Source organism: Pseudocercospora fijiensis (genome assembly GCF_000340215.1).
Source record: "Pseudocercospora fijiensis CIRAD86 unplaced genomic scaffold MYCFIscaffold_1, whole genome shotgun sequence".
Classification (NCBI taxonomy): domain Eukaryota; kingdom Fungi; phylum Ascomycota; class Dothideomycetes; order Mycosphaerellales; family Mycosphaerellaceae; genus Pseudocercospora; species Pseudocercospora fijiensis.
This window is the reverse complement of record NW_006921532.1, coordinates 5,285,831-5,303,746: the sequence shown is the minus strand read 5'-3', so window position 1 is coordinate 5,303,746 and position 17,916 is coordinate 5,285,831. Positions and strand designations below refer to the sequence as shown.

Sequence of the window (17,916 nt, the reverse complement as noted above, 5' to 3'; positions counted from 1 at the left end):
CTTTGCACAATCGGCGATGATATACAATCGTAAGCAGCACTAGTCAAAAGGCAGAATCTTTGCAAAAAAATGCAAATGTGTATGGATCTTTCCCGAGTATCCTATAGGTCTCTGGGGCAGAGCAACGCCGCAATGCACGGAGTCAAGACCGGCATTGGCGTCCTGTACATGTATGTATGTGCGCTGTACTTGTGTGCTACCAGATCTCGAGAGCTGCAAGCCACACCTTAACTTACGAGCTCTCTAACCCCCATGAAAAGCGCACAAGCGATACAGCCGCTACAATCACATCTATGATGACGGACGGCTTGGGGATTAAGGATGATAAGACAAATTGCATTCGTGGCACGAGTCAGGCATCTTATGTCTTGGAGGCATTTGGCTTTCCTCGCTACAGACATTGCTCTTGCCGTGAAGAGTATGCTCTCGTACATGCTTCTCTGTTCTCCCCCTCACCCCCAACATTACCAATGCCATATCTATCACAACAGCGGCCTGCGCTATGGGCACGCTGCTTCCTTCCTCTTTTTTACATCAGACAGCCTCAAACTCCATCACACTTTTCACATGGTCATGCTTTCCAGCGAGCTGTAGCATTTGCTTCCCTAGCCGCCATATGGGCCAAGTTCCCAGAATTGTTCGTAGTTGTGCTGGCTTGTCGTTGGGCTGCAGTACCGTTCGCCGCTCCTGCACTCAGCGGCACACCGTTACTGGTGCGTTTGCCACCCGCAAAGGTCGCAGAGTTAGCCGAGTTCACGGTGCTGTGCCGCCTGACACCCCCTAGCTGCTTGGATGGCGAGCCCTGAGGTTGGTTGCTGTTCGAAGCGGTACCATTGCGCAATGCTGTCTGCGGTGTCTCGGGTAAAGGTCTGCTTCTCTCTTTAGCTGGCGTTGCCTGTTGCTGCTGCATTGCGAATGCATTTGCAGAACCACTGCTTGTCCCTGCGGTAGTCGCAACTCGCTTCACAGGGCTGGGTACGCTTCCATTTGTGTTCGGCACAGCAGCCGTAGGTCGCACTCGTGCAGGGCGACGGGCTTCATCTGGTATCCCGGGACGTTGCTGTAATGGCTGGTTCGTGATAAACGGATGGTTGATGGCATCGTTAGGCTTCATCCTTCGATCTGGGTCCCATCGCAAGCAGCGTGCGAGGAAGTCCGAGAATGCCTCATCATCTGTCTTAAGAGCCTGCGAAAGCGTCTTTGAGCTGGGACGCCGTCTTCTCCCCTTGCTACTGACAGTGACGCGAGGCTTGCCCACAGAATCGAAGAAAAGCTTCTTTCGAGTGCATCGCTCCACAAGGTGCCGATCGGGAGGCCCGAATATCTCCATGATGCAAGCGAGTTGCTCCTGCTCATTTTCTCCAGGAAATAACGGATAGCCGGTCCAGAGTTCGGCAAGGATACAACCCAAGGACCACATGTCGATGCCCAGGCCATAGCTGCTACCCAGAATGACCTCCGGACTTCGATAAAAGCGCGATTGAATGTACGTATACACCTTCTCTTCCTCCTTGCAACTGCTTCCGAAGTCGATGACCCGTACGTCGGCTTTGCGTGCTTCACACAGCAGTATGTTCTCCGGTTTGAGATCGCAATGAATGATGCGCTTTTGCTGCAATAAAACCAGGCAAGCAAGCAATTGTCGCGCAAATCGACGAATTAATGGCAGCGGGAATCCAACAAAGTTGTGAGCTCGTATGAGCTCATATAGATTGATGCTGAGGCATGGCGTGACGATGCACAAGTGAGAGCGGAAGTAGAACGACGATGTGATGGAGAGCGTCGCGTGAGCTCCATCGGGATCCTAGTGACTGTCAGCCTGAACACATATATCGCGCAAACCAGTTGAGAACTCACCCAGTCTCTGAGTCGACCCAGTATGCCGACCTCGACCAGAGCCTGCTGGTGGAACCGTTTCTTGTTCCTGATAATTTTCACTGCCACCAGACCGCCTGCTTTGTGATCTATGCATCGGACCACCTGGCCAAAGCTGCCTTTGCCAAGGATGTCAACAACCTCGTACCGGTATGCCAAGTGGTCTCCGAGCACTATGTTGTAGTCGCCGCGCTCATCGTCATATCCATAGTTGCCAGATTTGGAGTCCTTGTCGCTCGAAGAAGGCTGAGGTGATGGGGTCAGACTGCCGACGATCTTGCGTGCGTTCTTGGTGCCGGTGAAATAAATGCCGTCTTTCTCGTAATCCATGATTTCTCCACGTTCGAAAATGTTCAGCGTACAATTCCGATCATGCAAGACGCGTTCAGGAGTCAGAGGCGAACGTGGCACGGCGCGCTTCTTAAGCCCCTCAGTCTCGCGCGCAGTGCTGTCGACGTCCCGTCGCTTTTGTGAGAGTCGACGCATCTCCTCGTCAGCAGCCAGGTCATCCTTGTCCTTCACTATAGCAGAGATACTGGTTGCGAAGGATCCTTGGCGAGCTTTCGGGTTCGTTACGGCAGCCTTCGAAACATTAGGTCTTGTCGTAGGATTGACGTTGCCCCAGCTTGAGGCTCGATTCGAGAGGTTAGCAGGCTGTGGCTGCTCACTGTGCAGGCTACTCTTCGTTTTGGCGACAGGTGGGGCTGGAGGCGCCGAGGGGGTATGTTCAATGTCTGTCGCTACCACATTGCTTGTAGCATGTTCGCCGAGGCGGTATTTGACTTGCGACGCATAGAATCTAGGCTTGGCCGCGCTGTGGCGACAGGGAGAGTAGGTATATCTCCAGTCCATGTAGCGCTGGCTGGTAGTCTCGGGGGCGGCATCTCGCTCTGTCGCTTGTGCAATTTGTTGGGAGCAGATTTTTCTTTGTCAGAGGCAGAGCCACCAGAGTTATCTTGATGAGGGCTCGACTTATGATCCAGGATATTCGCCGCTTTACTGCTGCTTCTGCGCCAACTACGAGACAGCTTTCTTCGAAGACCACCCCCGTTTTCTTTCTTCGTTTCGACATTCTCTGCCGTTGGCCCCTCGAATGAAGAAGGCGTCTCAGCGGTCTTGTAGGATGTATCAGTCCCGCTCCGGCTAGGTCTGGGCCCTTGAGGCTTCAGTGACACCGAGTCCTGCAACTGATGATTTTGAAATCTGCCCAACGTGAATTCGCCAGTGTAATCGCCGCTTGGACGAGCACGAGCAGCCCGCACATACTCTCCGGACTGCTTCGGTAGTGATCCCGAAGAAAATGGAGTGATGGCGTTTCGCTGCTTCGGACCCGGAATTGGAACACCACTACCAGCGAACTCATTTTCTGTGTCATCGAAGAACTGTGTGACACTGTTGTCATACTGCATCGGACCTCTTAGTGCATAGTGTGATGAGGAGCTTCGCATGGCTTTTTGCTTGGCCATTTCCTCATCCTGGCGGCGCGTGAAAGTGGCTTTACTTGCTGTCATGGGTGTAGAAGGAGTCTTCGCATTTCGCTTGGGCTCTGGAGTCTGTGCAATGCCAGCAAAACTCGCGAAATCATCGTCGCGCACGAGATCTTGGCTAGGCCTCGAGAAGCCAGATTTGCTGTTGCTGGAGGAGTGGAGGGGCATGAGATTCAATGGCGGAAGGCGAAGGGGCTGAAGACTGCTATTCTTGCGGCCTGTGGCATCCAGTTGCTGCTGCCGTGCCGGTTTAGCAGCTTCAGCGGCGTTCATACTTCTCTCAATGTTTTCCATGGTACTTATGCGATGATGCACTCGGCTGAGATCCACGGAATGTTTGGAGCGCCTCTCCGATTGCTGCGGTCTCGACAGTAAGGGTATGTCGCTTTCGGGCTCGCCTACCATTCGCTCACTGCTACCGAAGTTGCTGCCAGACTGTGATGTTCGCAGTGCGTTGGTAAAGAAAGGCAGCTCGCATTCGCGAGGGCTTTCGTATGCCTTTGGAATAGCTGGCACCGGTGGCACAACTTCTTCTTCTTCGTCGCCGTACTGTGCAGAACTGGAGTGCACATTTCTTGGTTTCGGCGTAGGCAGACGTGAGGCCGATCCGGACGAGTTGTTCAAGGATTGGTAGCTTGATTTTGAGCTCAGACTCACTCCGCCGCCTCCCTGGCTGAATCCGAAACGCGCTTCAGGAGAGGCTCGTGCAGACGTAGGAGTTGCGACGCTTGCTTTCCTGGGAATCAAGCTTGGGCTGGGTTGAGCAAGTCTCGGGAACTCAAGCTTCGCGGCTCCAAACTCTTCAGGTGGTGGAGGCGGAGGGTGATCTTTAGGTGGATTGCCTGGCAGAGGAGGAGCCTGCATCATTGAAAGTCTCTTCAATCGCCGTGCGTCGGTTGGACTGATTGTGCGTGCACCTAAGCCAGATGCCCTGCCTGAAGCAGTAGACTGGCGCTTATTCCCCGAGGACGACGGAGTGTGAGCTCGAGCAAGATGGGCCTTGGATACAGGCCGCACTGGAGGCGTGTTTGGGTCTGCCGGCTCCCTTGGAGGGGGCTGTAAACTTTTCACCTTGTTCGCCCGCGACTGAGTGGTAGCTTGCAGCGTGGAGACACGAGGCAACTCCGCTCCCCCAGATGCCGGTGGCTGCATTGTGGTACGTCTCGATTTGCTGAGGCTGCTCGTTCGCGCGAGGCTGCTTTTGAGATTCGGGTCGGTGGCAGCGCTCGGCAACGGCTGACTGGCTTTTCGTGCTTCCATCATCGAAGAGATCACGCCCGGACCAAGCGATTTGCGAGGAGGCCGCGTGCCTGCACCGACAGGAGGCGGCGCGGGTCCAGACGGAGGCGGGCCTGTAGGTGCTGTACTTTGGCGTCTGCTTCGTAGAGACAGGCCACCAGGCTGCGACGAGCCAGACGCGTCCCTTGACCTCTCCTGATGCGATGCCTGCTTGCTACCACCCGTGACTGCGCTCAGCCTCCGACGCAAGCTCGATGTCCTGGTCACGACAGCGTCCTCACCCAGCCTGGACGCCTGCGGCTTGCTGCCTTCCAGGCCTGACCCCTTCGACATACTGCTGCCGCTGCCACTCGTCTCTTGATGCGTTGTCCGGCCTCCTCCCGCTGCCGGGAAGTCGCTCAGGAGCGGCCCATTCCCGTCATAATTAGCAATAGAATTTTGTAGATCGTCAAAGTTTACTGTTGGAATAAAGCCGAAGTCGTCGTTGCCAACCGGATCGGCAGGTGTCACTGGCGTATCAATGTTGTCGAGATTATCGTCATTGAACCCAAACTGTGCGAGTCCTCCTGGCTTGATGAATGGTTCAGAGGTGCTCTGGGGCAGGAAGGAGCGTGAGCTGTTGGTCGCCTCCGAGACGGAAGGTGTGATGGAGCTGATGCTGCCACTGGGCACTCTGCTAGATTTGTTAGCTTTTCTGCCGCGGTAGCACAGCATCATTGCGCCAGCATGGGCAGGGCATGTTGTGGCATACCTCTTGCCAGGACTGGGAAACTCTCTTGGCCCACTTGGCACCCTCACATTCTCTCGCAGCGCGCTTCGTCGTCGGTGACTGAAACTGGGCTTGTGATCGGCAGCTGGTCTTGTTGCTGAAGCCGGCAGAGCGGGCTTGCGGAACGTGTGATCGGTGGTGTCGGGTGGGTCAGCTGCTGCCGTGCGCTGGAACTTGCGGCGGACCAGAGACTCGGCTGCGCGGTTGTCAGTGGTCGAGTGTGAGGTGTAGCGATCCCCGGGTTGCATACATTCACTGCCCGAGCCTTCTGCGGGCGCATTGCTGCCATTCGCATTGCGCTCTCGCTCCAGATAGGAAGAGCCAGTGCGCGGCCTGGGCTGGAAGCGGGTGGCCACGTCCATGGTCAATAAAAATGCTGGCGAGGATCGTCACGGTCGTCTCAGTGTACGGGCGGTCAATGCAGGCGCAGAGGGCGCGGGAGGGACACGACACGTCCACGCTGTGTGGTCCAGAGGCTGCTTCGCCGGTGTTTGTTGTGTACAGAATATCCACCCTGCTCCGCCAGCTCCGTGCAGTCTCGCTCACTCAATCAAGCGCACATGAAAGTCGCTGCGTTCATCGAGTGGTGCTGCATCGTGGTGGCCCGCACTCAGGACTGCATCTGCGTGGCCAGGGCAGCAGGCGTGATGGGGGTGGAGTCGCAATGGTGTGCAACTGCTGTGCCTGCCGCTGTACCGCTGTCCGTCGGATAACCTGGTCGTGGCGGCTCAGGCTCAGGCTGATCTGATGGTGCAGCTGGCCGCGTGCTCCCGCAGACGAAGTGTAGCTGTCTCTGGGCAGACGTGGCACAACGGGGTGTCAGGCCGGAAGGAGAAATGGGAGTGGAAGTGTGAGTGAGCACCAGAACTACTATGGAGGCCCAGACGCCGCACTGCGCTTCCCGCCGTCTCTCTCCCGTCGTCTTCACACACCTCTCGTCAGCACCGGCCACAGCAACGGTAGCCTTCCACTAGCAACGGCACTCCCTGCTCGCCGAACCTTGCTCCACGCTGCACCTCGACCGTCGTGATAATTACACTCCTCCTGTCCACTAGGAAAAGGCCTGCGACCTGCGACCTGCGACCTGCGACCTGCACCTCCTGAGCGCGCAGTGAGCGAGCGAGCGACAGTGATAGTCGTACATCTGTTGGCCACGACTCACCACGACTCGAGCGTGCCCATCGCTGCACATGACCAGGCACGCTTGCTTCTGCTCCAGACTCTGACTCTCGCGCTCCTGCATATCGCCAAAGCTTCATGCCCTGGCTGATCGTTTGGGCTACCTAGCTGTCCCGCGGCCCGGCCCGGCCCGCTCATCCGCCTGTCCGTCATCCGTCGCCGTCTTTGCGTGGTACATCCTCCAAGATCTACCACCGTTTTTCAGGCACACTTCTTCCTGCATCACGCACGACTCTGCCTGGCCCATCATGGCCCGTGATCCTCTGATCGGTCTCGTTGGCAAGCCATCGTCGGGCAAATCCACAACTCTCAACAGCTTGACTGACACAACAGCTAAAGTGGTATGGATTCGCAGAGGCTCTATCTTTCGAAGCATCACCACTGACTACGATGTTAGGGTGCGCCATCCTTGGACTGAGTCCGCATCGAATCGCAATGTACTGATCCCATACGCCAGGCAACTTCCCTTTCACAACGATCGAGCCAAATAGAGCGATAGGCTATTTGCACATTCAATGCGCTTGCTCTCGAACATCAATATCAGGCAACCAACCGCAGTCTCCACTCGACCCGCCAGTGCTTTCGACCAGATGTAGACCCAACTATGGCTCATGTCAGAAGGGAGTGCGGAGTGTGCCTATCGAGCTGCTAGATGTTGCGGGACTCGTACCAGGCGCACATCAAGGCAAAGGACTTGGCAACAAGTTCCTCGACGATCTCAGACACGCCGATGCCTTAATTCATGTGGTTGATGTCAGTGGCACGACGGATGCGGAAGGAAAAGCTACACGAGGTTACGATCCATCGCAAGACATTGCCTGGTTAAGATCGGAGATCGTCAACTGGGTGCTTGGAAATTTGATGCAGAAATGGGGAGGCATTAAACGGAGGCATACAGCTGTGAAAGCCACGTCAGTTGAGACTCTCCAAGGACAATTCTCTGGCTATGGCTCGACCGCCGCCGTTGTAGCAAGGACTCTCGATAAGCTGAACCTGAAGGTACCCTTACCAGACTGGGACGATGAGACAATCAAGCGAGTTGTAGAGGCTTTTATTGACGAAAAGTCCCTACTGTTCTCGCGCTGAACAAGATCGACCACCCCGATGCGGATAAGAACGTCTCGAAAATTGCCAAATCAGAAAAGCCGGAGAGAATAGTACTCTGCAGCGCCATTTCAGAAGTGTTCTTGCGCCGACTTGTCAAGCAAGGCTTCATCCACTACATTCCTGGTTCTGAGTTCGTAGACACTAGGGAAGATCTTGTCGAACAAGGGGATCCAGATGGCGGCGGTCTCAAGGAAATGGACGAGAAATTGAAGACACGCATTGAAAACATGAAGGACATGGTGCTATATCGATTCGGAAGCACAGGCGTCAATCAGGTTCTGACGCGGGCCTCTGAACTGTTGGGCTTGACGCCGGTCTTTCCGGTAAGAAACATCGGCACGTTCGGCAGCGGTGAGGCTGGAACCGCAGGGGGCGATAGAGCAGCTGTGTTTCGAGATTGTGTCTTGGTCAAGAAGGGCAGTACTGTGGGAGATGTGTACCGAAAAGTGATGGGTGATGCTCCACTCGCTTATGTTGAGACTGTGGGCGGCGTCAGAGTGAGCGAGGACGATGAGGTCTCGCCCGGCAAGAACGATGTGAGTACTGTACTTTACAAGCGTCATGTAGTCTTCGCTAATTTTCGACAGATTTTATCGTTCAAGGTTGGCAGAGCGTAAGGTGCTGGTACCGCTCTACGGCTCTCACGATGTCTAGAACAATTTCTTGAGGTGGGGGCGATGTGCTGAAAGGTCTCACGTCCTAGCGAATACTTCATAATCGAGACACTGACTCTCGTCAGCCTCCGCACAAGTTACTAATATCGCGGTTGAACGCTCCTGCAACGACGACCAACCCTTCTCTTCACGCTTACACCGAAAGCAGGTCTTTCACCTATCCTCATCACTGTTGGTCTACAATCTGCCGGATCAGACACATAAAAATGTTCTTCGCACCAGAACCCACGCGCTGGCCGCTGAATCGACGCCGTGGGAACGTTCCTGCACCTATCCAGCCCAACCCACGTCCGCTCCCAGGACCAGGTATCCCACCCACCGATTGGCGCATTCCAATGTCTCCACGAGATGGTCTCGTTCCCCCATTCGCCAATTTGTGGCGCCCACTCGTCTTGCCTGACCCAAGATCACCGTATCCATCACTGATGACTCTATCTCCACCGCGGATGCCTGGTCTGCCTTCTCGATGGCAATGCGATCATGGAATGCAGGTCTCAGCCACCAGTAACGCTGCAGCCGCTTCCAACACCGTCCTGGATGGCATCGACCGTCTGGAAACCCCAAGATACTTCCTGCCATCCTTGAGCGCTGCTATACATGTGCAGGAACCGCCTACTCCGACAGCAAACTCCTGGCCACCTGCTCCTCTGACACCTGTTGAGCCCATAACTGCTCTCTTCCAACCTGCATACCGGACGCATACAAGTGCCAATATAGATGGCGCGACCGATTGCGCCATAAGACCACGGACCGCAAGAAATAATGAGACCAAGACTAAGGCGCCTCCGGCTTCTGCGATGTCTACGACGAGTAGTGATAGCTTTGACTCTGGCGATAAAACATCAGGGTCTCAGGTGCCCAGCCGTTTCACTGAGCATCTAGATGTCAGTGCCACGGCTGAATGGTTGGAGAGGCATCTGTCTATTGACAGTGGGTATGAGGCTGATTCTGAGCAAGAGCTGCTTGAGGACGTTGTGAGAGTTACTTAATTGTGTAGGCGTCTGGACTGGTACAAAGCCGGAGAGGTCTGTCTCCTTTTAGACGCTCCTGCCTCCATATGGCGAAGCCAATCTTGTAGGAAGGAGACAGGACAGGGAGAGGTGCTTTCCTGGAATGCATATTTTGCACATAATTGTATGAGATTCGTGGCCCATGACAACTTCTTTGATCGACTCAGCGAGCGTAATGGATATCATCAAGCTTCTGAGGCACTGCACAAGTAGAGCGACAGGAAGCACGGGCTGTGTATATAGACACAGTCACTCAAGTTGGCATACTATTTCGTTCACAAGCGAAGCTTTCGGGATCGCTTTCGGCGGCTCCGGATCTCTCACCCGTGAATGTTTGTATTGATCTACGCGACTTGGTCTTTCATAAACATCATCCTTAATAAAGAACTGCTTCATCTTCTTACAGTGCAATTTTCGCGCCAGAATCACGCGGTCGCGATTGATCGAGCGGACATTCAGAACCTTCGGCTTTGCGGAGGTCCAACGCGAGCTAGAGACGCGTTGCTGCAGATATCCATGATGTCTTCCCACAGCACGCCGAGCGCTGCAACAAACGCAAGCACAGCTGCGCACCAGACAACGAATCGTCGCGTCCTGGCAGATGTGTCTCCCAATGTCAGAGCAAACCATATTGCTGGAGTCCTGGATCGCAAGCCACTGAGTGGGAGCCCGTTGAAGCGATCTTTCAAAGCCAGTATGGAGGATGGATCGGGCTTCACGTATCTGAAGAAGCGAAGGCTCTCAGACGATTCACCGCTCAGTCAAGTGTACAGCAATGTTCAAACCCCATCTTCAGGGCCAAATTTCGTCACTCAAAATGCTATACAAATGCCATCTACCATTACCATTGATCAGGCTAGTCTCTACATGGAAGGAGGTCATGAGTTTGTACTAACGGGTGCAGCCTGTGGTGCCAGCATTCCAGCAGACGTATCCTACACAACCGAACAGTCCAGCTAGCTCTGCACACGATGACGACGGCCATGAGTCTGCAGAAGAGAGAAGATCATTTTCCTCGCTCATCAATTATGACCTATCCTCTCAAGCGGCTGCTGGCTCGCAGAGTGCGCCATCCACCTTACTTAAGGGACCATCATACGCTGAGCTGCTGAAGTTACGGCTCAGAGTAGCAATGTATAAGGTCCGGACGTAAGCATATGCTCGTACTCCACAGCTCACCTGCATTGCTGACATTTCACAAGCAACCAAGTCGATACCCCTTTCGAGGATCTTCAGGTAGAGACAAATTCTGAGCAAGAAATCACGCCGAATGAGGTTGAGGAGGAAGTAGCCTCACTACGTCGAGAAGCCCAAGCAAAAATGGGTCAGCTTCCAGTTCCGAGACTTCTTCCAGCACCAGTGCTCCTTCCGACAGCTTACAGCAGCCGCATGATTTACGACACTGCTCCGACGTCTAGCTCCCCACCCGCAGCGCATCATCACGCGCACTTTCCCCTCATGCACACTCCCAGGAGAGCAAGCGTCCAATCTGAAAAGGAATTGACCAGTAGCATCATTAAAGGCCGGGTGGCTGAAGGGTTGCTGGGACTCAGGAATGCTGTCTAAGCAATTATGTATGCTCCAAGTGGCTTAAACCTGCGTGAGGCTGCGGAGTCTTTGGCAGAGCGAGACCGGTGGTGAGAAGATGATTATGCCCAGCAGGTGGCTCGGTGCGGACTCGGCAGGTGGTATGCACTTCAATTGCGTGGGAGAGACATTGACATGCCCGCTCTGCCGGCGATGCTCAATGCACTACTTGAGCGGCGTATATGAAGCGGATTCGGCCACTGTGTCGCGAATACTGTGGTGCGATTTCAGGCAGTCGCTGGGATTCGCTCTGACCCAGCACGGTTGAAGCCCTGGAATAGGCAGACAGGCAAAGTTCTAATACTGAAATTATTCGACTTTCCGCTTGACTCTCTGAAATGTTTTCTGCGCATATCGTACTTGCTGGCGCACGTCACAGGCCAAAATATCCTGCCTCTAGCTTGGACTTCGTTGTGCTACACACCCACCGGACTCATTCACCTCTGTCCGACGAGAATTTCCCTAACAGCCAATTCTGTTCGATGACCATCGCCCACCTGCCGCTGATGCGACGGATTTGGTCTCAGAAATGGGCGAAGATTGGAGCCACTGCCGCATGGCTATCACCGGGCACAACCGATTGGATCTAGAACGATGGCCATTACACGCCACTTACTGCGACAGTGTAGTGCGTTGCCATCCTCGAAATGAATGACCAGAAAACAAATCTGTTCTGCTGTTGCTTTCGGTAATCGATCGATAAAAGTCTCTTATTGCAAGAGATTTTATCAGCTCTTCGAGAAGTGGTTATCCAGGAGCTCAAGCAGGCTTTGAGCGAGTTGCAGTCGATACGGTAACGTTGCGGCACACAAAAGAACATCAGTGGAGGCACGTTTTTCAACTTCACTGTCGATGCAGTGACTTCCCAGGCGTCGACAAATCCCTTGATTCAATGCCAAGGACGGAGTTACCTCCGCCAGGTCCCTGACTTTCGTAGCTCCAAATGTACAACTTGTCCTTCAACTGGCGATTGATCAATCTGAACTCTTCTTTGAGCAAAACACAACTCACAACAACTTGCAGAAATCCTCTCTGACCTAGTGCGTTAAAAGCAATACGAGTTGGAATGGATCCTTTCAGCTCAGACGGCGAGCTCGTCAACATCCACACAGCATTCGTCCAAGGTCAATACCAATCTGTGCTCGACGACTACGAGACGTTCTCCTTCTCGCCCGAAAACGAAGTCCCCGTCCAAGTCCTACAATATCGAGCGCAATGCGCATTAGGTCAATATACCGAAGTGATCAGCTCAATCAGCGATAAGGACGCCAAATCAACGCCCGATCTTGCAGCAGTCCGAACATACGCTTCCTACCTCTCTAAACCTACGGATGATGCAGTCGCAGAAGCAGAACGCCTTGCTGAGACCAGTGGCAACAATCTTACCGTAGAGCTTCTCTGTGGCACTATACTCGCCCGAGCTGGCAAGCCAGACAGCGCTCTCTCCCTCCTGTCGAAACATCAAGGGTCGCTCGATGCAGTGGCCCTCATAATCCAGATCCATCTCTCACAAAACCGCACCGACCTCGCACTGAAAGAAGCAAAATCCGCCCGATCCTTCGCACAAGACGCACTCCTCGTCAACCTCGCAGAATCCTGGATTGGAATGCGACAAGGTGGTGAGAACTACCAAAAGGCCTTCTACGTGTTTGAGGAATTGGCTCAGGCTCCCAGCTCGGCAAGTGCGAGCAGTCTCATAGCGCAGGCGGTGAGTGAACTTCACATGGGGCGGGTTGAGGAGGCGGAGACTGCGCTGAACCAGGCCTTGGAGTTGGAGCCGGGAAATAGTGCGGCGGTTGCGAACAAACTGGTGCTTGATACAATTTTGGGGAGGGACACGAGTGACTTGAGTACAAGACTGGCAACTGTGGAGAAGGATCACGAAATGATAGGGGACTTGGCGGCGAAGAGGGAGGCTTTCCAGGCTGCCATGGCGAAATACAATCCCAAATTTGAGCCTTGACTTGTTGGAGCGCTTGAGCGAAGGCGCTGAAAAGGACATGTGCAAGGAGACATTACGCAGTATGGCTAGATCATGGCATCACGATTGGAATGCAATGAAAGCGGAATTGAAAGGTAGAGAGCATGCGTAAACAATCAGGCAGGCTGAAGGCTGCCAGAAGATTGGGTCAGTGTCTCGTGGGTATCATGCCGAATGTCATATCATAGTCGTCAGAGTCTGGAGACTTGCTGCTTTTCACAGACCGGACTTGGCTTATAACCTTATCTTCGGTCCAACGAATACAACAAGAAAGCAAGCAACCCACAGCCCAAAGATCATGGCATACAGCTTCATCCTTCCCCACCATCCTTGCCCTTCGCTCATTTGCCGTAGAGTGCCCATTTTCTGAGCCGCGGCATCCATTCCTAGAGCATTCTTGTCGAGGCCTCCCTCGGCGTTCTTCAAGATGTCCTTCTCAGCTTCAAGACTCGCACCAAACTGCTGACTTGACTCCTTCAAAGCTTTTGCGAGCCCCAATAGTCCTGACGTGAGGGACTCCTGCTCTGTACGATTGTGCGACATTAGAGTCTCCGTGGCCTGAAGGGATCCATCGTTCGCTGGCTCCTTAGCACGATTTGAGAAGAGCTGTTCGCGGGCTGATGTTGATGCTGCAGAGCGATTATCACTTGCTTGTAGTTTTGATTGCCGCGCATTGCCTCCTCGCGAGCGTATCTCGCTTTGTATTTGTGAGGATATGGCTTGTTGAATGTGAGCTGCATCAATCTTTCCGCTGCGATTTTGCGCGTTATCAGGATCGGCGCCTCCTGTTTCCAGACCAGCTTCTGTGTCGTGCCTAGCTGGACCGTATGAACTTAGGATATCCCCTTGCTGCTCGCGGTCTATTTCGTCCTCGCTGTCTTCGTCTTCATCGTTCTCGGCGATAGCGTCCAGTTCTCGTAATCTGGTATTCAGCTTCTTTATCCAGTCTCGCTTCCGCTCGAGATCGGCTTTGGCTTGTTGCTGTTGTGCTTGTGATAAGCGTAGTGTAGCAGACTGCTTTTCTAGAGTGAGGAGTAGAGTCCGGGCGTGCTCGATGTTTGCGCCCACGCGATTCCGCTCGTACTGTGAGTTTTGAAGATGTGAGTCGGCATCTGGTGAGAAGAGCGTATGGTCCAGGCGTGCAAGCAGGCGCTGCAGTGCGAAGGGGGACGCTGTGTTCGCCATTTTGTGCTGCAGGTAGCCCAAGAGATATAGGCTTTCTCGACGTTCGCATGCAAGCTGTCAGGTCAACAGAAGTAGCTAACTTTCGGACCTGCACCCGACAAGTCCCTGAATCTGAGCCTGACCAGTCTCGCCTGCCGCCTGCCGCCTGCCGCCTGCCGCCTGCGCTTAATAATGATCCCAGGCAGGCACGAATCGCTACGAAACTCTCACCTCGAAATAGAAATGCATTGGTGGTGGCACAATATTACTCCTATCAGCAAAGCAAGCATTGACCGAGGGCTCCCATTCGCAGCGTTGTGATGAACAATATCCTCCTGCTCACGCGACCCCGGCCAACTGCAGGTCATCAGCGTACTGTACGTCCACTACCCAGACCATCCTGGCTACACAGAAATGAAGCATCTCTTCCAATTCATCATCACAGCTGGAAATGCGAGCACTTTTTGGCTAGAACGGGAACACACAGATCATGGCCTCACAGTGGGCATCATCATGGGCAAGGCTGCATGAGCCGCCTACCCAAAACCTGGATATTATACTGCTGCCAAAAATGTCATTGTGTGACATCTCTCTCATTACAACCCCTGCCGCCCATCATTTTATCATCTTATGACTGGCTGTCCCACGCTTTCCTGGACCTGGTTGTTGTTTCCTCGCTCCGCATCGATATGCTCGCCAAACCCTACTGCCACAGACCATGTGTCGCAATTCGTCCACTCGCTACACATACTCCATCCCGTTCTGCCGGTAGCACCACAACGAGGCAGGTCTGCAAGCCAACCTTGGAAGCCCATCGCCCCTGTAGGCCGCTGTAGCTCACACTTGGCAGGCGAAGGCTGCACAGGGGATCTCACTCGAAGACGTGAACTCCCGGCATGATTATTATGCTTTGTGGGAGAGGATCCTGGTAAGCCTAAAGGTAGAAGCTTGGCGATAGGTAGCCCTGGCAGGCTAGCACTTCCTGCTCCAGATCTACTGCTTCGGGACTGACACTTGCAACGAACTGGGAAGACCCACAGTCGTTCTCAGAGGAAGCATGAGACGCCTGAGATAACCGGTGGTTTTCTTCAACATCTGGATATGAGATCACAGTAACGCATCACTCTTACACGCTCACGGCGCCGCCGAGTCCCGACAGTGGACTTATCCAATGCCACCTATGGCTCGGTTCCTTGAGCGGCTGGAACGACAGTCGAAGGCCTATCGAGACTTCTTCCAAGGGCCGGAATATCTGTCAGACAAGGCGGCATCATTGCTTGGAGTCGACCCTCCTCCCTACGCGCCATCGCGAGCCTCGTCCAATCTATCTCAAGCCCTCAGATCGCCAAAGTTGTCAAGGTCCTCCATGGAAACACAACGAACTGCTCCTATTCAGCAAACGACTCACACGGAAAGTGGCTCTTCGACTCTGCGTCCTCCTTTGACACCACCGCCGCAGTATTGCAATCCATTCATCATCGATGACTTCCCTCTACTCGACGTTGAGAAGCCGCCTATTCCGCCGAACTCGTTGGTCTTGGTGACTGGTGCGAACGGGTGGCTCGGTAAGTCTCGCTATAAACGGGTGTCAGCATCAAAGCAAGTGTTCACGCTATTGTACTAGGCTCTCATGTCACCGACCAACTCCTTGCGCTAGGATACAGAGTGCGAGGGACAGTCCGGGACGAGAACAAATCGACATGGACGACCGAACTTTTCAGGAAGAAATATGGCCCTCATCGGTACCATGCAACCATAGTCGAAGACATGGCCCCAAAAGGCGCCTTCGACACAGCCGTACAGGGCTGCTCTGGTATAGTCCACTGCGCTTCAGTCACAAACGGCTCTCCGGATCCCACAGTCGTTATAATCCCCACGATTGCAGGAGCCCTGAACATTCTCGAATCAGCAAGGCGCGAACCGTCCGTCAAAAGATTTATATACACGAGCGCCACAGCGGCAGCCGTCAACAGTGGTCCTGGCGTCCGAGGAGATGTGAATAGTGACAGCTGGAATATGAGCTCCTTCTTCAGTGCCTGGAAACATCCACCTTACACACAGGAGCGAGCATGGGAAGTGTATGCTTCGAGTAAACTACAGACTGAGCAGGCAGTTTGGAGGTGGTATAGTGAGACGAGGCCTGATTTTGTTGTGAACACTGGTGCGTTGAGTGCAGTGACTCGTTGCGGCACAAGTTCCTGACGCTGACATTGTCTCATTGCAGTCCTCCCTTCGACGCTTTGGGGCAAAATGCTCGTGTGTCCTCAGTGCCAGGGATATCCCACTTCTATTGGATGGTTGAAGCAGATTTGGGTAAGAAAGCAACAGCTAAACTTCAATTTTTGAAACATCTGCTGACTTTCGAATTACCAATTTCCAGGAGGGGAATGCTGCTGATGTTGCAGCTTGGGTCCCACCTCGTAAGTCTGCCGATACTTTTTTTTATCGACGGCTGCTTAATTGACGCCTGCCCTACAGAATACTGCATCGATGTACAAGATGCAGCTCTCCTTCACGTTGCTGCTTTGACATTACCCGACGTCATGGACCAAAGAATCTTTGCTGCTTACACCCCTTGGAACGTCAACACGCTCTTGGATTTGTTGAGGATGCTTTATCCCAAGAAGAAAATCGAGAAGGGAGACTTGGGGGATCATGGTATGTTGCCAGAATAAAGAATCACATAGCTCCGCCTGGTTATGTGAAGCTGTGCTGACCAGAAGTCTATGACAGGAATTGACATGACGTTCTTTCGCGAGATGGGGGTTGCTGAAAGGCTTTTGAAACGTATGGGCAAAGAGGAAGGATTCCGCGATCTTGAGAGCAGTTTGGCAAGGTGTATTTCCAGTTGGTCATGAAGCGGTGGCAGAGTTGGGATGTTGTACAAGGCGTATGGACGCGAAGATGGGCCGCGTTCGAGCGATGAGAGCGGAGAGTGGCAATACCCAGTGGTAGGATGTATGAATTTGATGTATTTGTTCATAGCTGTAAAGTAGTAAACGTCTGACCAAGAACGATCGATCACAACGAGTTCAGCAAATGCCCCCATACCTCCAGACTGTTGTTCGTTTGCTTTATGCCAACCTCTCGCAAAGCATACCAAGCACTTACAGCAATACTATCGAGAACCCGAATTTCATTACCTGCTTGCTCCTGCTCCAGCTCCAGATCTGCCGCATACGCGGTTCCAGGATAATTCGTGCAAGCAATCAAGACAGCCTTCGTCTTGTCTGGGACAAGGGACTTCCTCACTACTGCTTTGATATCCTTCTCAGAACATCTCGCAATCTCCAAATTATTCCTTGGGGTCGGTTTCTGCGCCACAGCAGCATGTACATGGAAGCCTCCCTTTTCGAAGAACGCCTGCACCTTACTAGTAACTTCATCCGTGTATGGCACCGCAATACTGACGTCCCTAATGCCCAAAACTTCAAGAGCCTCGATTGTTGCAATCGTATTTGTACTACAGGGTACACCAACAGCTTTCGTCATATCCTCTGCCAGTCGTCTGTCGTCGGCCAGAGTTCCGCCGGTAAACATGCCGGAGGTTCCATTCCAGATGATGTGGTCGGCTCCCGCATCAGCCAGGAGTTGTGCTGCTGTGATGAGCTTCTCTGATGTGAATTGAGAAGTCGTTTCTGCGTCTGCGGACAATGTGAGGACTTGGAGACGGGTGAAGAGAGGGATTATGTTGGCTTGAAGGGATTGCAGGATGGATAGTGTGAGAGTTTCGACTGCTGTGTTGGAGGATGGGACTATGAATCCGACTCTCTTTGCTGTGGCGAGATGTGCTATTACTGGGGCAGGCATCTTGTCATTTGTGGTTGCTGGGTAGAATAGATGA

The 17,916-nt window shown here is 53.4% G+C and overlaps 7 protein-coding genes across 7 annotated transcripts; 3 read left to right on the top strand and 4 right to left on the bottom strand.

Annotated features, from left to right (window-relative positions):
* Positions 1-323: 323 nt before the first annotated feature.
* POM1 (serine/threonine protein kinase, CMGC family, dual-specificity) lies at positions 324-2,618 on the bottom strand. The gene is made up of 3 exons (XM_007923270.1): positions 1,858-2,618; positions 1,057-1,804; positions 324-942 (listed from the first exon to the last, which is right to left on the bottom strand). The coding sequence occupies exons 1-3, from the start codon at positions 2,359-2,361 to the stop codon at positions 572-574; spliced, it is 1,623 nt and encodes a 540-aa protein (XP_007921461.1). The 5' UTR covers positions 2,362-2,618; the 3' UTR covers positions 324-571.
* A 523-nt stretch (positions 2,619-3,141) lies between these two features.
* Positions 3,142-5,972, bottom strand: MYCFIDRAFT_86118 (uncharacterized protein; the record flags this gene model as incomplete). The annotated part of the gene is made up of 3 exons (XM_007922463.1): positions 5,621-5,972; positions 5,353-5,566; positions 3,142-5,274 (listed from the first exon to the last, which is right to left on the bottom strand). Coding segments are annotated over exons 1-3 (2,457 nt in total), but the record flags the coding sequence as incomplete, so codon positions are not given.
* Positions 5,973-6,797: 825 nt separating this feature from the next.
* On the top strand, positions 6,798-8,273 carry MYCFIDRAFT_62802 (uncharacterized protein; the record flags this gene model as incomplete). The annotated part of the gene is made up of 4 exons (XM_007922066.1): positions 6,798-6,890; positions 7,033-7,590; positions 7,641-8,192; positions 8,244-8,273. 4 exons carry the CDS (start codon positions 6,798-6,800, stop codon positions 8,271-8,273), a joined length of 1,233 nt encoding a protein of 410 aa, XP_007920257.1.
* Positions 8,274-11,993: 3,720 nt separating this feature from the next.
* Positions 11,994-12,890, top strand: MYCFIDRAFT_62801 (uncharacterized protein; the record flags this gene model as incomplete). The annotated part of the gene is made up of 1 exon (XM_007922065.1): positions 11,994-12,890. The coding sequence occupies one exon, from the start codon at positions 11,994-11,996 to the stop codon at positions 12,888-12,890; it is 897 nt and encodes a 298-aa protein (XP_007920256.1).
* Positions 12,891-13,142: 252 nt separating this feature from the next.
* MYCFIDRAFT_149088 (uncharacterized protein) lies at positions 13,143-14,137 on the bottom strand (the record flags this gene model as incomplete). The annotated part of the gene is made up of 1 exon (XM_007923269.1): positions 13,143-14,137. Exon 1 carries the CDS (start codon positions 14,091-14,093, stop codon positions 13,143-13,145), a length of 951 nt encoding a protein of 316 aa, XP_007921460.1. The 5' UTR covers positions 14,094-14,137.
* Positions 14,138-14,562: 425 nt separating this feature from the next.
* Positions 14,563-17,782, top strand: MYCFIDRAFT_201533 (uncharacterized protein; the record flags this gene model as incomplete). Its single annotated transcript, XM_007923268.1, has 7 exons — positions 14,563-14,577; positions 15,583-15,637; positions 15,697-16,233; positions 16,297-16,385; positions 16,453-16,492; positions 16,551-16,730; positions 16,806-17,782. 7 exons carry the CDS (start codon positions 14,563-14,565, stop codon positions 16,928-16,930), a joined length of 1,041 nt encoding a protein of 346 aa, XP_007921459.1. The 3' UTR covers positions 16,931-17,782.
* MYCFIDRAFT_213282 (uncharacterized protein) lies at positions 17,026-17,882 on the bottom strand (the record flags this gene model as incomplete). The annotated part of the gene is made up of 1 exon (XM_007923267.1): positions 17,026-17,882. One exon carries the CDS (start codon positions 17,880-17,882, stop codon positions 17,094-17,096), a length of 789 nt encoding a protein of 262 aa, XP_007921458.1. The 3' UTR covers positions 17,026-17,093.
* Positions 17,883-17,916: the final 34 nt, after the last annotated feature.

What these genes read in the sequence shown, in the direction of transcription:
- POM1 (XM_007923270.1), bottom strand. Translation starts at nt 2,361, where the DNA reads ATGCGTCGACTCTCACAAAAGCGACGGGACGTCGACAGCACTGCGCGC. An exon ending in TGGGTCGACTCAGAGACTGG is followed by an intron (nt 1,805 to 1,857) that starts GTGAGTTCTCAA and finishes GACAGTCACTAG; the next exon opens with GATCCCGATGGAGCTCACGC. An exon ending in GAACCAGCCATTACAGCAAC is followed by an intron (nt 943 to 1,056) that starts GTCCCGGGATAC and finishes CGACTACCGCAG; the next exon opens with GGACAAGCAGTGGTTCTGCA.